The sequence below is a fragment of the Arvicanthis niloticus genome, chromosome 15 (genome assembly GCF_011762505.2).
Source record: "Arvicanthis niloticus isolate mArvNil1 chromosome 15, mArvNil1.pat.X, whole genome shotgun sequence".
Taxonomy (NCBI): Eukaryota; Metazoa; Chordata; class Mammalia; order Rodentia; family Muridae; genus Arvicanthis; species Arvicanthis niloticus.
This window is the reverse complement of record NC_047672.1, coordinates 62,557,080-62,574,997: the sequence shown is the minus strand read 5'-3', so window position 1 is coordinate 62,574,997 and position 17,918 is coordinate 62,557,080. Positions and strand designations below refer to the sequence as shown.

The window sequence follows — 17,918 nt, the reverse complement described above, 5'->3', positions numbered from 1 at the left end:
AAAAAAGATTTGAAATAAAAGCATGTACCCAAAGACTTGTAAAACTATTCTGAGCATAGCACTTATTGATACAAGTAAAATGAGTATTAATTTATAACCAGTTATTGAGAGATCAAAATAGAAGTGTATGCATGCATAGTTGTATAACAGTTATATCTCATGAAAACCACATTAATCTCTTAGCTCCTATATGAGAATTACAAAAGTAAACTATACAAACATGCACACATGTTTACTGCTTATATAGTGCATTTTTCTATACACATTTGTTTGTATATTTGATTACATATGTCCCGCGTATCATTGATTGACTTGTGTAACAACAATACTGAAGCACTCAGTTAAACAAAGTCTATAAGACAAAATTGGCTTGGTGGTTACTTTCTGAATGGAATATCTTGAATAGTTATCCTCAATTAGAAAATCCTGTATTTAAAACTTATTGAAATTATGATTTTGGAAATATTTGAAGGAGTGAGCAATAAATAATGTGTGCCCTCTCTACCAAAAAGCATTAGAATATAAAAGAAACAGATGCATTTATTTCTTCTTCAGTGGTTTAGACCTCTCTAAAAATACATAAAGGTAAAAATCTCCTTTCACCATTGTATCTCCTAGGAGAGCCAGGCTCACACCTTTCTCTTCTAAGACTTGGTTTGAAGCCAAAGGCCCCCGTCTCTGGGGTGTGTGGTTGCAGTAGGAAATTGCTCAAAGATGACTGCTATTTTTGACAACTTAAAAGCATCAAAGGAACCCCAAGCCTTAAGAAGTACTTTAGAAACTCTTCCGCTTCAAGGAGAAAAGAGGATAGTGGGCCAGCAGTGGGGTTTAAAGAGTGCTACAGGCTCTTGTTCTAAGATTGGGATGAACAGTGCAGTGGTTCCAGAGGCATGCTACCTGTAAGGCTGTAAGGTAGATAATAAATATGCTATCTGCAAGACCCTGTAGATAATAATCATGCTACTTGCAAGACTGATGGTGGACTATAAGCACTTACAGAAAACAGACTCAGCACCAGAACCTTGGGAGAAGCAGCCACGTTCCCTGCTGAAGGTAGCAGGGAAACACAGAGCCATGAGGTCATCTCAGTGTCCAGAGCAGCATTAGGAAACTGACCAGCTCTCCCCAGCAAGACGGACAGCAGAGACCACTACCAGTGTCATTAACAGAGGCCTCTCCCTGCCCTTCCAGAGCCCTACTAGCTCTGGAATCACATATACTCAGGGATTCAACATAACAAAAGCTGATATGTGACTTCTTACCTCTTTGAGGAGATTTGCAACTTGATTCTAGATGGTTTCAAAAAAAACAAATATATATTAGAGTTTACCCAATTTTCTGGAAAAGTTGATTCCATGATTATTCCCCAGGAAAGGCCTCTACTAGCCCCCTTTTTAAAAAAAAAAGAAAAGACCTATGTAATTATACATCAAAGAACCTATAGTAGTTTCACAAAGGCTTACCAAAATTTATAAATCTGAGATCATAGCCTGCACAACCACCACCATAACTCCCTTTGACTTACTTCAAGTCACCATATTCTACTTACTTTTTAATCTGTTTTCTCCTGTCTGAGCCAACTGCTAAGTACCAAGAGAGATGAAAGCACCTTGGCCACATCCCCAATGAAGAGAAGCTGGCTCTACAATCAAGTATATCTGTGGTGGAGTCTTAGATCTGCCACATGCAGACCTGGGGGCAGTTACTGTCCCACTTCAAGCCTATGTTTTTCCTCCAGTAGAAGGACTGTTACAGTTGATACACACTCCTAATCTGAAAAGCTCAAATTCTCCCAAATCTGAGTTTTCTGTGGATCCCAAATTTTCTCGAGAAGGAGAAAATTCTATAGCATTGCTTCCTGTAACAAATGATTTTTCCTATTACATAAAACTAATTGTAGGTGAGGTATGTAAGATATATATATATATATATATATATATATATATATATATATATGAAATAAAAATGAGGTATGTTTTTAGACTTGAATATCATCCCCAAGATATCTCATTATGCATATGCAAATATTCCTGAGATAACCAAGGACAGGATCCAGCTCTAAGCACCATGTCTGTCTCGATGTCAGAATAAGAAATGGTGGTTATGATCAACAATAGAAATCTAAAGTGCTAAAGACTGGGAATATGTAAGCAATGTGCATAATATTATGATGTGACTGTGTTTCCAAGTTAATTAGATCTGCTAACTGACTTGTGAGCTTTAAATAACCTCCTTTTACTATAACAAAGAAAAAGGAAAAATTCTAAGGATATATATATATATATATATATATATATATATATATATATATATATCATACAAGAGCTGGGACAACTTCAGATTTCAGACAAAAAAACTGATATAAAAAGTGCCCCAGCTATCATGTACTATTTTTAAAATAAGCATCATTTTCAAAGTATACTATGATTAAAAGATACTTGACTACTAGAGTTTTAGAAAACTTTTTCTCGTTGAAGAGGGAAAATCAAAACTTTATGGAATGATGCTGTGAAAATATTGACTGGAAAAGGCCTCTGCAACATTCAAGTAGAAGTGGCTCTTATTTAGGCATGGATTTTGTAACAAACTTAGGAACCCTTGGTCAATGTGTGTAATTCACAGTATACTGATAAGTACCAAATTATGACTTCTAGAGTGAGGGCCTCATTTGGAATGACTACCAATTCCCACAGGTATCATCTTCCACTACAGTCCTCCTTAAATGGGATAGCCAGAGCTAGCCCAAACCAACACATCTCCTATCCACAGAGTAAGCATTTAGAATAGTTAGTGTCTCCAAATAAGGCTGGTTACAAAGAGCCAAACAATTAATCCCAAGAGTACAAAGGGCTGGCAAATACATACTTTCTAGGAAACAAATTTGCAATAAATCAACTAAAACTACATCATGGTTAAGCAGACTCCAGTTTTCTTTAACCACATTCTGCTTCCACTGAGAAAAGATCCTGTGTGCCAGTGACTGTCGAGACCCCAGCCTGGCTGCATCTACTTCTCTATCAACCCCACTTCTGACTCTTGCTAGATCGCCTGACCATGGGGACTCTCAGGTTTTCACTGCATTTATTTAAAATCAGTCACCAAAAAAATAATGGTGATTTTTTTTCTGATTTCTTCATCTGTCAAACTACTACAGTCTCCATAATGCCTACTCTTAATGTTCAACTTTTCCAATGAGTAACATACACACTGTATGAATAAGAAGGAGTAGACCACCCATTTAATAACTTGCTTACCCATTTCATTCTTTTGGAAACTGAAGCTTTATACAAACGTTTTCAGAAGACCACAGAAAAATCAAAATAGTTTCTCTGCCAGCTCTTGAACCCAGGGCTACAGCTGGTCTATTTCACTGCATAAACTTCCAACTGACAAAATGGTGTTTTGGAAGGTAGCTTATAAATAAAAATAAATTTGATCACATCTCTCTGTGTTAATTATGAACACTGAATAATTTCTAGAAAACGAGATATTGGATGTAATATTAGCAAACAATCCCATAGTCATTCTACATGTTACACACTTAAAATAAACTATTTCTATGCCAAATAAAAAGGAATCATTCCAAGAAGAGATCTGCAGACAGTGGTAGTGATGACAGACAAAAATGAAAATATACTTCATAACACTCAGAGGCGCTCTCTCTCTCTCTCTCTCTCTCTCTCTCTCTCTCTCTCTCTCTTCATCCCTGTTTTGTTTTTTTCAAGACAGAATTTCTTTGTAGCCCTGGTGGCCCTGAAACTCACTGTGTAGACCAGGCTGGCCTTTAACTCACAGAGATCTACCTGCCTCTGCTTCCCAAGTGCTGGAATTAAAGGAATGTGCCACCACACCTAACACAAGGTTATCTCTAAGAGGAATTCTAAATGATGCATGCTTTATCCAATTAAAAGGTATTATTTTAAAACTCGGAGATAGATTCTGTCCTTCTCTCCATAATTTCAAGTAAGAGAATAAATAGTTTGTTTTTTTTTTTAAATAACTACCTTCAATATTGTCCATGTCTCTTTAGGTACTTCAGACAGAATGACACAAGGTCCCAAGAAAGACCCAGTAAGTAAAGGTACCTAATGCCAAGCCTGACAACCCAAGTTCAATCCCCAGGAGCCACATGGTGGAAGTAGAGAGCCAATTCTCACAACTTGTCCTCTGACCTCCAAACACACACTATAGCACACCTAGATTTACATACATCCTTGAAACATAGCTAGATGCATACAAACAAAATAAAGAAAAATGTACCAATAAAATTTTCAAGAAAGTCTTATTATTTTGCCAGATATCAACACTACATATTCATTGTTGCCAGGTCTCTTGTGTTCATTTTAATGGCATCTAGAACTAATATGATGAGTTTATGGTTTAATCAGGAAAACAAATGGTCAAAAAAACAAATCACAACATACTGCATTCTTTGCCTCTCACTGGGTCAGGCAGGCCAGAGCAATCCACTGCAGAATTCGGAATGGCGACCCTCCACCTGGAGCCAGTGCTATCACATTCTGTATATTCAAAGTGGTAATCTTTCTGCAAACAATCACAAAAACAAGCCTTTGTTAGAGCCAGTTCTAACTGGTGAGCTGAGTTGTCTCTATCGTCCCAAATGGCCTGTTTCCAAACTGTATCCTCTCCTAGAGTCTCATCCCTCTCCCACCCTACCCACAGCAGCATTCCCTTAATCCAAACTGTCCTGTGATGCAGAGTGAGCACGGAAGGACTGATGAGAAGAGGGCACTCCACACTACCTATCAGCTCAAGATGCTACAGCACGCTTCCCATATCTCCTTTGTGGGGTTTGGGAGCTAAGCAACTGACAGATATAAGGAAATGAATGGACTGAGGAAGTCAACTGCTGCCACTGTCTCGAGTGCTTGAAAGCCACCAGTCGTCTCCACTGGCCGAATCTCACTCTGCTTAAAACTTAACAGAAGGCATAATGACTAATCATTCAAACACCAGTAAACTGCTGGGACTTTCAAAAGCTGTTCTCTAAGGCTTAGTTCACACCCACCTCAGCAGAATGCTACCCTTCAAGATATTAAAATAGATCGCTTATTACAACTGACCGATTAAGATACACTTGTCTCTTCTCGTGGTGACTTCTTTTATATATATATGGAAAGTTTGAACTGGGGAACCAGAACAAAGTGTTACAGGGCCATTTCAACAATGATAGAAATTCCAAGTCTACCAGGTAACAGATTCATTTCAGTAGCCTAACCTTAGGGACTGGACCCAGAACCTCACACCTACAAGGCAAGCACTCTGCAACTGAGCTACATTCCTCCCTTACCCTGTTGATACAAGCCAGTGTTCTGAGTGTTAACTGCCTGCTTTTCCCACTGGTTAGCCTACCCTAGTATATCAAAGACAGGCAAGAATAGAACCACTAAGTAACATCATCCCAGGGAAACTGGGAATGAAGGACTATGGCTGCTAGTTGTTTTTCTCACAACACTCCCTCTTCTAGAATCTGTTTCAATCTCAATATGCTAAGAATTCCCCCAAGTCATCAGTTCCCATGCTAATCGTTTTTTTAAATTTCTCTCCCTTTGTTTGTTTCTCTCTCTCTTTCTTTGTTTTTCCTTCCTTCCTTCTTCCCTTCCTTCCTTTCTTTTTTATTGTAAGCAGTAAGAATAAGACGGCCTCACTTTTGACAGTCTCCCACCCCAAATTTTTAACAGAATGTTCCTAATTTCCCTAAACCTTCACCAACACTGTGGTTGTTTGAAAGAAAACTGTCCATAGATAGTGGCACTATTAGGAGGTGTTGCTTTGTTGAAGTTTGTTGGAGAAAGTGCATCACTGGGGAGCAGGTGGGGTTTGGGGGGCGGGGGGTGAGCCCAAGCCAGACCTGGTGGCTCACTAATTCTTTCTGTTGCCTATGAGTCCAGATACAGCACTCCCAGCTACCTCTTCCAGCACCATACTTGCCTGCATGCTGCCATGTTTCCCACCATGATACTAATGAGCTGTAGGCCAGCTCCAATAGGATGTTCTCCTCTGTAAGAGCTGCCATGGTCATTGTTCCTCTTCACAGCAAGAGAAACCCTAACTAAGACACCAAAATTGCTGTTGTTATTTCTAATGCTATCCAACCTATAGCAACTTACATATAGTATAAGGCAATGAAGTCATTTTCTGCTGTTACTTGTATTTTTTACTGAGAGTATTTTACATACCATTTCTACCAATAATCTTCTTAAGACAATCTAGGCTTTTTTTTTTTTTTTAATTCAAAATTTCTCCAGCTTTGGCCTATCACACAATTCCAAAGCCAACTCCCTACATTCAGGTTTTTGCTTAGCAGAACTTCTCAGGCCCAGATTGTCAGTAGTTTCCATGGCAGCATTAACAAATCACCATAGCAGTCAGGTATTTTCCCATAGCTCTGTAGGCATTACATCCCAGGACGGTATCATGGTTCTGACTAAATCAGGTGGACACAGTTCCGCCTTAACCATGGGTTGTATATGTCTAAGTATTGTTAAGAGTGTTGATTTTCGTAAATCATAAACGCAGCCTTTAACGTTGTAGAGTTTTCTCTTTAGTGGATGAACAACCTTTCTTGTCTTGTTTGCTCAGCTCTTGAATGAGAGCTGCCAGATTGTTCCCTTGTGAAAGCTGTCTGAAGCCCAGCCAGGCACCCCATCCTTAGATCAATGTTCCAAGCTTTCCATGAAGAAGCCATTATCAAAGAACTCTGCAAGTACAGCTGAAATTGTGGCTTCCACTTCAGGAGGTCTTGCTCTAATCACAACTGCCCCAGCTTAACTAAACACAGGACATTTGTGAATGAAAATTCCCGAAAAGAACCATACCTTTCACTGAACCTTTGCAAGCTGGTGGGAACTTGAAGGCCATGGGAAGGTAGGATATTGCAACTCAAGAACCAAATTTTCTTAAGGTATCTTTAACCCCTTAATAAGCACTTATCATCTTCCTCAGTATCTGACTCAACACCTAGGTAACTGTTTGGTAAATCCTTTGGAATATACAGACAGATGCCTAGTTTCCAGCCAACCAAAGGGCTAAAAATGCTGTTACATAGCATTCAAAGCCTATAACAGTGTTTACCCGGCTTTGTTGTAGCCTGACTGCCTAATGTTTCCAGCAATAAATCTTGAAAGTGCCCTGTTTTTATAACTTCCTTTGTCCTGATACTATAGAAGCTCCAACCAACTGTTAACACATTGGAACATAAAACTTGGGGTAACCTAAATATGTGTTCCTAGGACATGGCCACTCATACTTTTCTCCAGAAAAATACTATCTCATGTCCTCTGAGAGCTGTGTTCTTGTGTTAATGACTTCAACTTAATCAACTTCAGTGATCACCACATGACCCTGCTGCAAGTACTCCAGAGTATCCATTGACAATTATTCTGGAAGATTTTATCAGTTGTGATCCTATGAAAGTTGGTAACCACCTCCAGTAAATATTGAGCAAAAATCTTTATGATTGACAAAAAGGGGACTGTACCTATCTGAGGTTTCTGATTTATCATCCTGATTCAAGATTTGTGTGGTCTGACTTTATATAAGGTTTTAAATAAGTAGAATTATAGCTGAACACTAACTAGTACTGCTGAGCCTTTCTTCTGGCTAAGTAGCAGACAGTGTTTCATCCTTTTGGGGTTTGGCAGGGAGCCTTTTCTCCTATACACTGGTATTCAATATTAGGTCAATAAAAGCTTCTTCCCAAATGGCCTCTTTGCATACTTGCCTTTATCATGGGTAGAACATGCTAGGTAGTTATCCAAGGAGCAGACAATACCCTGGAATTTCATCCCAGGCAGCAACAGTGAGGAGTAAGGAGACCATAAAGAATTCCAGAGTCAAAAGGGGCTGAGTGTTCCTATACCCATAGCTCTAAGCTACACCTTTTGGAAACAACTCAAGAGCTCCAGAGAGTCCTGAAGAACTACAGAAAACAAACAAAGGCAGAAACCATGAGAAGCTAAGTCTGCAAGAGCCAAGAAGTCATTAAGAATCAAAGACTGGAACAGAGGCCGTGAATACTAGAGGTCTTGGTGGCTAGAAGAGTCTGAGAGACCTACTAAAGGTTGAAGAGTCAGGAAAGTGGAAGTTACTGGTTTCTTTGGAGACTCAGTTAGGTTATAGTGATGTTTTTCTGGGGCAGACAGATGAATGAATATTTTGCTAAAGCAGACACGTGAAAGAATGTTCTGCTGAAGCTGACACAGGTGCAAGAAAGTTTTGATACAGCAGACACATGAAAGGATCCATGATGTTTAGAAAGAATACATACATACATACATACATACACACACACATACTTATACACATACACACACACACACTCACACACACACAAAGTAGGAGTTCAAGCATTGGTTCAATTTGCTCTGCCTCATGATTTAATGTATGATGTCTGCCAAGTGGACCGAACTATAGCTGCTGATTCAAGTTTGGTGTTTGCTAGTGAACTGGACTGAGAACAACAAAGACTGAAGTTGCCCCCAAAGAACTATTTCTAAACAGGTCCACTTTCCCCATATCCTAATAACTTTTTTTTCAATCACCTCTGGTGGATCACGGGCTAGAGGGGAGGTTAAACCTTAATTAAAGTAGGTTGTGAAAGGTATACGCCTACACTCAGGCATAGTGAGAGTTAAGTGACTGCAACCTTGGCCAGTAGATATTGGTACTCTGAACCCAGAACAAACAGTTTCAGCTTGACCACGAAGAACAATTAGTCTCCAGCTCCGAAAGCTTGAAGCCATAAGCCTCTTTTTTTTTTTCCCAAGGCTTAGAGCTATAAGCCTCTGGACCCAGAAACTTGTCTTGTGAATCTCTGGAACTCAGGGAGGCCATCAACACCCAAGTTACTGCTTTCTTCTTGTCTCTCTACCACTTTTATATAGACAGAACAAAGGACTCTCCTGTCACATGGTGACAGTATTGCCAAGTCATAGTCTCTGAGGAAGCTGGAGGAGAAAATCTATCCCTACCTTTTTCCATCCTCTGTTGGCAGTCAGCATTCTTGGCTCCTGTCCGGATCACTCCAGTCCCTGCTTTGTGGTGACACTGCTTTCTCCTATGGCTGCTCTATCTCCAAAATTTATATATATATATATATATATATATATTGCCATGTAAGTCAACACTGTTCTAAGAATTTCTGAGAATCTTGTTTTTGTGTTTGTATTTTACTTGAGAAAGTATCTCTTCAGTCTCTGTGGGGGACAGCCTAGGCTGGTCAAGTATTTGCATAATGACTTTCAAGTTTCTCTGGTTCCCAGCTATTTGTATTCAGAGGACTTTCTTATTTCCATATCCCACTGAGAATATTCTGGCCTCTATTTGTAAAATTTAAGTTATTTCTTATTATCCTGGCAAAATAATGATGCTACGAAGTATGACTTGAATTTCAAATTCAGCACCGCCTTTGAATAAAACAGGTAGGCCTCTGACTGATTCGGGTTGCCTGTGAAATGAGAACAGAGGTAAGTACATAAAAGCAGGGTTTTGTTTTCCAACTCTAAACGTGGATGTCATATGCTAATTAATTTTCCTAAGATTATTTTATCCTATCTGCCATGTTGATGATACCCAGCAATTCCAAAGAGCTATCGATGCCATTGTCACCAAATTCTGAGGATGCCAGCAGGAAGCTATAATGTGTCTCTTTACAATTTAAAAATACTGAAATTCAAATCTATTTCATGCACAGGGCTGTACTTGGTGCTCAAGGATTTCAATTGCAGCCTAAACCAGATAGATTTTGTTTCAAACTCACCATTTCATAGAAACTCATAACAGTTTTAAGACTCCACTCCTCACATACATCAAATGATCTAAAAAGATAGTGTGGTATAGTAACATTATTGAAAATATGATATATACCCACCTAAACTCTATTCAGAGAACTAAATAATGAGAATCCTAGCACATAAATGTTCAGATTAATAGAAACCCCCATAGCACTAATTACTTAATACACACGGGTCACTTGAACCAGCTCTTCACTTCTAGGAACTGGGAAATGGCTCATAGGTTAAGAGTATAGCAGCTCACAACTCAAGTTCCAACAGATCCAACCCCTCTTCCAGCCTATTTGGGAATTAGACAGGGCATGTAGTACAAATAACAGATATATATTCATACGTACACACAAAAAAATATATATAAATATTAAAAAATAAAAACAAATGTCCGAGTGCCAAATGGTGATTTTTTAAAAGAGATAAAATCATTTCTTATGCAAATACAAAATTAATGCATGCAAAAGATTCATGACTAACTAGCAAGTCAAATTAGTAAAATATTGCTACCAGTGAAAGGAGAATTTCAGGGTCATATAAGAAAGCAAAAGGCATTTACTTATGCAAACATGGTAAATACCCAGAGGGAAACAGTCAATTGTATTCTAAAGACAAATGCGGTTTCATTTCTGGTTAGAAGATGCATTCATATTCCTGCTAGTTTCTTACAACTTGGTACTATAAAACCTTTCAGTGACAGTAGAAGGTACTGGCCTCTGAAAAACCTGATCACTCAAAAAGGTACACTTGTTAATCTGTCTGCCTATTTCAACGTTCTTCATAATTTTACCTGACAAGGGAAATTTTCTTGACAATTTTTCCAACCCTTTAGAGCTCCTGATAGTTTGTCACCACACTTATATGAGTCATAGCATCTGCTCATGAGCCAGTCTGCAAACCAAAACCTGGAACAAGAATCCAGGCCCACTGCAATGCTAAGGATGGGAATTACTTACACATGTCTGCAAACCACGGGATGCTGTAGCATGGAGACACTGTGCCCAGTACAGTAGAAAGCACTGGGATCCCTGGGAAATCTTACATTGCAACTGCACAGAAACCAGGTAACAACCCCAAAAGAAATAGAACATAGACTTATTCCTGGCCACAGGACACTTAAAAAAAAATAATCCTTCCATAGAAATTGGGACTTTCCACATATATATACCTTTCATGTGTCACAAATCAAGGTACAGGCTTAGAGCCTCAAATAAGTGCAAAATTTGTATCATGTTACATCGAAAATACAAAATGTCAGAATATACTCAATGAACATTTGATTCCCACAGCTTCTACCCAAACAAAGTCACCACAAAGAAGTCTCATGGTGCTCACTGTAAACTTTGGGTGTCATTGTTCAAAACTAGTTATAACATGTACAGTTTACATACAGACTACATATGTGATTTCAAATAAATCTTATATTAAAAAGATGTGAATGTATTGATAACATGTATGCATCATTTTGAAATTGCATGTGTCAGCCTTCAGCACCGTAATGAAGTGTAAGGTAACTAACTTATTTGTGTATATGTTGTGTGCATACAAGTATGTGCACCCACATGCTTACGCTGGAGGAGTACATCTGACATCTTCTCTCACTCTCTACCTTATTACTAGAAACAGGATCACTCTCTGACCTGAATGGCTTTGCCCTTTGGATAGGCTAACTAGCCAGTGAACTCCTGGGGTGCACTTCTCTCCATCTGCCAGTGTTGAAGTATCAAATATGCAGTCATGCAAAGCCTTTACCCAGATGCTCTTGCATTCACTACAAACATTCTTACCCACTGAGCCATTTCCCTATCCCAAGACAATTAAAGATTATTTGTATAATCTTTATTTAATATATAAAAAAAAATTCACTTTGGCCCATAGTGCTGTCTGATCTTTGGCACCATTGTCTTGGACCTCAGGTAAAGCAGCATGTCAGCATAGAACTGTATGGTGACACACCACATCAACAGGAAGCAATAGAGCAAGCAATAGAGAGAGAAGAGCGAAGGTTCCCCATCATCATCTTCAAAGGTGTAGCTCCAATAATTAAAAACTGCCATCCAGGCTCCACTTCCTAAAGGTTGCTCCACTCCTCAATGGCACCATCTTGGTGACCAAGCTTTTAACATACGGGCCTTGAAGAGACTCTAACATCTAAACTCAAGCAGACATCAACACATATCTTATATATCAGAGTTCTCAATCTTCCTAATGCTGTGACCCTTTAATACAGTCTCTCAAGTTATAGTGACCCCACCTACAAAATTATTTTACAGTTATTTCATAACTGTAATTTTGCTACTGTTATGAATTATAAATATCGGATATGTAGGCTATCTGATATGCAACCCCTAAAGGGGTCATAAGTCACAGGTTGAGAACCTTTGTCATATATAATATTTTATACAATAATCAATGTCACTTTAATATATATTTATATATAATATATATATGTAATACATACACTAGTTTTTACTACCTGATATTTAATTATTAAATAAGTATTATAATCTTAAAGGCTATATGGGAGATTTAAATTTTTTCTCTTCAATGAGATTATAATTTTGTCTGTATTCGAGATACATGCACACACACACACACACATGCACACATGAATGCTTGTGAATAAAGGTTCAAAGTGCAACTGCAGCACACAGATCAGTGTGTAGGTAAATACTCTATCTGGTCAAAATTACCTGTGAGAAGTCCCTTAACTTCCCAGAAGTTACAATGTTGTACCACTGCTCAAGAAATTCACAGAAGTGGTTTTCCTCAAGTATTCCATCAAACACCCATTCCTCAGAACTCAAATAACTTCGTTTTAGAAGTCAACATTTCTAGAAAGATAAGAATTTTTAATATTTAAAACTGCAATCAATAGAGTATGTTGACTGAGTTTGCAAAAAAAAAAAAAAAGCAAACTTGACTCCATGTTATCATGATTTCAGAGGCAAAGAACATTCCTGTGAGTTGAAGCAGCTTGAAAAGATATGGAGAAGAGGGCCTCACAGGAAAGTGTGCAAACATCCATTCCTTCATGAGTGCCTACCTTGAAAGTGCATATGAGCAGGATGTCAAACTGTATAATGTGAAATGCACTAGACTACAATGGGTTAACAGGTGGTGGTGTGAACCACAAATGACTGAACACAATGGGCACTGTGAGATTTGTTCCTATTAATGAAGAGCTTTGTTTCTTGAATTCTCTCTCTAGTCTCTAAAGCAATTTCAGAATTGCCTGTAAAGGATAAATATAATGCAGAGACCATACTTTCTAATTTGAAGTCAAAAAACAGCAAGGAGGTCATGGCAAGTGATCAAGGCACTTGCCAAACAAGCATGAGGATCAGAGTTAAGATCCCCAGTAACCACATGAAAGTCAGGCAGCCATGAGACAGGATCCCCAGGGGTTGGGGGGAAAGCCAGGTAGCTAGACTAGCCAATTTTTCAGCTCCCACTTGAAGGAGATCTTGCCCCAGTAAAACAAAGTGAAGAAAAATCAAGCAAGTCCCCTGGTGACAGCCTCTGATGTCCACCCACAAGCACACAAGTGCACACATACACACACACACACACACACACACACACACACATATACATATCACATACATATATTTAGATAGATGGATGGATGGATAGATAGATAGATAGATAGATAGATAGATAGATAGATAGATGATAGATAGATAGAAGCAATTCTCAGGCTTCCAAGTCAAAATCAATACTTGAAGAAACAGAAGAGATGGGAAAAAAAGAAATGAGTGTAATTTATTTTCTCTACTCTGTTTTTTTCATATAAAGTTCATTATCTGAATTTTTATGCAAAGCATTGGGATCGTCATTGTTTTAGCTTGATGCTACTCCCAAAGAACCCCTGGGTGAAAGTACTCAGTGAGCACCTGAGTGAGACAGTAAAAGGGAGAAAATCTGAGCCCATCTCAATATAGGGCCCATCTCAAGTACCTCAACTCCAGCTCAGATGAGTGAGCAGACCTCAGGTTACCAGGCAGAAAGGCCAAAGGCATACCAGCGTTTAATGCTTACACGAGAGTAGTTCCATCAGTCTGCACTATCAAGATGAGCTCAGATGTACCATTCAGAAATATTTATTTTCAGATTTTTCTTTTATAAAAGGAACATGATGTTACCATAGAAACCCACTGCTAAGTAAAGTAACATATATCTGATCTATTTAGGACACATCCTTTTCATTTGTGGATACTGCATTTTTTTTTTTTTTTTTTAGAAAATATTTTCAAAAGTTCATGCTTTAAACCTGACTCTGATGTCTGCTTTGTTAAATGAGTCTCTAGAAGTACACGGTTATTTTTCTTTTAATTCAAGACAGCTTTATTGAGCATCTCAAATGTGCCCTGTATAGATGACAGAGATACAATCGGGGGAAAAAAAGATTGTCAAGCAACTGATCTCCTGGGGCTCATATTTTGATGTGAAGGGAAGTGCATGGGGTTCCTTTCTTGGCAAGACCCAGCTTGCATGATGTCCCTCCTTTGGTCCATTTAGTGAGGAGACTGGGCAGTGGAGGGGACAGATCTCAATTCCAGTCTTAAATCACTAACAGTAAGATCCTAAATGACCCAACAAACCTAAGCTCCCCTTAAGCCATGGGAAGCAAAAGCTATGCTTCACTCGTTACAGGCCTTATCCTACATTTTCACTGGTCCTGATGAAGGGAAGCCAACCATTTTCAGTAGCTGTGTGCCGCCAGGGAAATTTTCAAAAGATGGATGTTTGAAAACAAGACCACCCATGAGGAAACTCAAGTCTAAAGGAGCTATTTTAAGTTGTGTCTAGCCACCGGTTTGTTCAATTTCCTCAAGAAGTTGATAGCTAGATTATGTATAATAATGAATAACCTTCATAGTACAAGAAAACAAACCTATATATGTGTGTTTAAAAAAAAAAAAAAGACCTAAGGTCTGGGCAAATGGCTCTGCAGTTAAGAGTACTGCTGTTCTTGCAGGAGACACTGTTTTGGTCCCCAGCACCCACAGAGTGGTTCACAGTCACCTGTAATTCCAATTCCAACAGATCTGATGCTCTTTTCTGGCCTCTATGAGCACCAGACATGCACCTGGCAAACATCTATAAATGTAGCCAGATATTTACATAAAATAAAAATAAATAACACTTTAGTGTAAGAAATACCCTTAAACTATGCTATCTAATTGCATCTGACTAACTTATTTGTGTCTCCTCCACACACCTGTAGAAGAATAAATACACTTCTAAAGGGAATTCAATAGAATAAATGAACAGAAATACTGTAAGAAAAAAAAGTGGAAATGGCAATAAACAAAGGTGTCAACAAATATTTTGGAAGAAGCATTAGGTGAGCTCTAACTGACTCCATCAACGCAAGAAATTCTACATGATGTGTGAGGATGAGAAGGCTGAATCCTCAGAACGGAGAGCATCAGATACCACAGGAATCAGATGTGCGTAATAGACCTAAAATCAGAAGCAGATTGAAAATCTGCTTAAGAATGTAGGCTCCACAGTGTTCCCTCCACAGTCAGGCAAGATGGTAGGGCGGGGAAGGAAAAGAAGATATTTCCACTCAAGATACAGAACTACTGAGGTCAGAGATGCAGACAACAGTATAACAGAAGGCAAGGGCATTATCCTGAATCTGTGTTCCACCACAGGGCCACTTTCCCTGCCCTGATGCACAAGTCCAGATAAATGCAACATCAGTGTGGTTTCCCCACAAGTCGCCATCACGGAGCCTGTCTGGGAGAGCCACCTTCCGGCTGTTGGAGGAGCCTGTCTGGGAGAGCCACCTTCCGGCTGTTGGAGTACCTTTAAGAGTCCTCACACCCCATACTGGCTTTCCCCACAGTGCAGTTGATCAGCACACCTGCTTGTCTTGATTGAGATTAGCTGGAATGTAATTTTACCTACAAGTTAAAGAGTATTATCAATAATAACAACATTGACAACGTTTTCAGAACCCTATCTCAAAAAAAACAGCCTACTTTTCCCAGTAGAATTTATTCATACAATGGTCCTGCATGAAAGCGAGAGCATCCTCGCTGTCACTGCCTCATTTCAGTCACCCTTCCTGCCACCTGGACGGCCATCACCAGCAGCTTAAGTGGCCTCCCTGCTTTAGCTCCAAAACTGCCACACTCAACGCTCAGATGCACAGCAAGCATCTCATTATATATATCATCTGTGCTCAAATCCAGCAATGAGTTTCCAGTGGCCTGAGGCTAAATCCCTAATCAGCGTGACACAGTGGGCATTTTTCTTCTTCATTTTCTGTCGTCTCCAACCTTAATTTCTAAGCCTTTTCTGCATATGAAGCACTAAAACTGCAGGAGGGTACATTATACTCCTTGCCCGAAGGTCTGAGCATGAGAATTTTTCTCTGCCTATAACTTACATTAGCACATGGAACTCTTATATAAAAGCAAATCACTGTGTAACAGGATCCACTCCTGCCATTAATAGGATCAAGGACAAGAGTATAAACTGAGGAGCCCCCACCTCTCCTTTCCTTCCTTCCTTTCCTCTCTGCTTCTCTTCCTGTGTTGGGGATCAAACCCAAGAACCTTGCACATACTTGTCAAGTGTCTACCATTAAGCTGGCCCCGTGGTCACTGCCCCTTCCTACCCTATTCCTATCCCATAGCTTGTGGTGACACTGTAACTGTCCTGTCCACAATGTCTATATTCAAGAGAATGAAACTTGGAAAAGACCATAGAGGCCTTGGTGGCAATTTCTTCTCTTATACTATCCAGTTTGTCTCCCTCCACCCCTCCCAGTTCCACCACCCCAACTCCCTTCTCCCCCAGATCCACCCCTCCTCTGTTTCCATTCAGAATGAGGCAGGCCTCTCAGGAATATGAACCAAACACAGCTTAACAAAGCCAATTAGCTCTGCTAGTTAGAGCATGGTGCCAATATTTGAACTTGTAATTCCAAAGTCTCATTCTCCAAAACATGTTATTAAGAGGAACATGACATGAGAGGGGTAACACAAACTACAAGGGAGGGAGAAGGACCCCTACAGAGAAAGATCTAAGTGCAGCAGCCTACAGTGAGGACTCTGCAGGGCCCATCTGCATCAGCTGGGAGTTGATGGTTAAGATTGTCTGTGTGTATGTGTGTGCATATATATATGTACATGTGGGTGTCTATGTGTGTGTATGTGTGTATATGTGTGTGCATGCACATGTGCATGTGTGTGTGCCTCTGTGTGTGTGTGCCTTTGTGTGTGTGTATCTATATATGTCTGCCTGTGTGTTTCTGTGCATATATATATATATATATATATATATAGTGTCTATCTGTGTATGTCTGCCTGTGTATTTCTGTGCATATATATATATATATGTGTGTGTGTGTGTGTGTGTGTGTGTGCCTGTGTGTGTATGTATGTATGTGTGCCTATGTGTGTGTGAGTGCCTTTGTGTGTATCTGTATATGTCTGCCTGTGTATTTCTGTGCATATATACATACATACATGTGTGTGTCTGTGTGTGTATGTATGTATGTATGCCTATGTGTGCACCTCTGTGTTTGCCTCTGTATGTGCAATGAGTATGTGGAAAAGAGCAAAGAAATGCATGTTGAAAGATTAATGAGGGCAATCAGGCTGCAACATCTGTCACCCCACTGACTGCCAGGTACGAGGAAGCTAATCTGGTTGACACGGCATTTGGTCAGATAAGACACCTTCTCCAATAGACAAGGACTCTTTTGTGGTTGAAAGTATAGGAGGTGAGCTTCCCCACTGGAGCCTCCAAACAAGCTCTTGAGATCAAAAGCAGGTAACTGAGCAATAAATATAATGATGTTAGTGACCTTTGTAGAACTCTGTGTTTTCAAATGTACTTTCTCTGCGTTTATGTGGGGAAAACATATGAACTATTCCTATTTCTCCTAACTACAATTAAAGTACGTGGTAGGAGATGCAAGGATACCACTGAAAAATGATCCCACAGCCACTATTAACTCCTCAGCCTAAATCGGTTTCTCTGATGGGTGTAAATCATCTAGCTAGGCTAGGTCATAGGACACAAGTCATAGGAAACAGGTCAGCAAGGTCTATGGAAGCCTGTGAATTTAAGTCGTGTCCAGGCACC

The 17,918-nt window shown here is 39.4% G+C and overlaps 1 protein-coding gene across 2 annotated transcripts in view; it reads right to left on the bottom strand.

Moving 5' to 3' along the window:
• The window catches only part of Elapor2 (endosome-lysosome associated apoptosis and autophagy regulator family member 2), a 173,573-nt gene that overhangs the window by 84,726 nt on the left and 70,929 nt on the right, over nucleotides 1–17,918 (bottom strand). The window contains exon 2 of one of the 2 annotated variants that reach the window (XM_034519482.2): nucleotides 4,425–4,545. The exons of the other annotated variant lie outside the window; for it this stretch is intronic. Within the exon in view, the coding sequence (XP_034375373.1) occupies nucleotides 4,425–4,545 (121 nt within the window). The remainder of the gene's footprint in view (nucleotides 1–4,424; nucleotides 4,546–17,918) is intronic. 2 annotated transcript variants of the gene reach the window in all.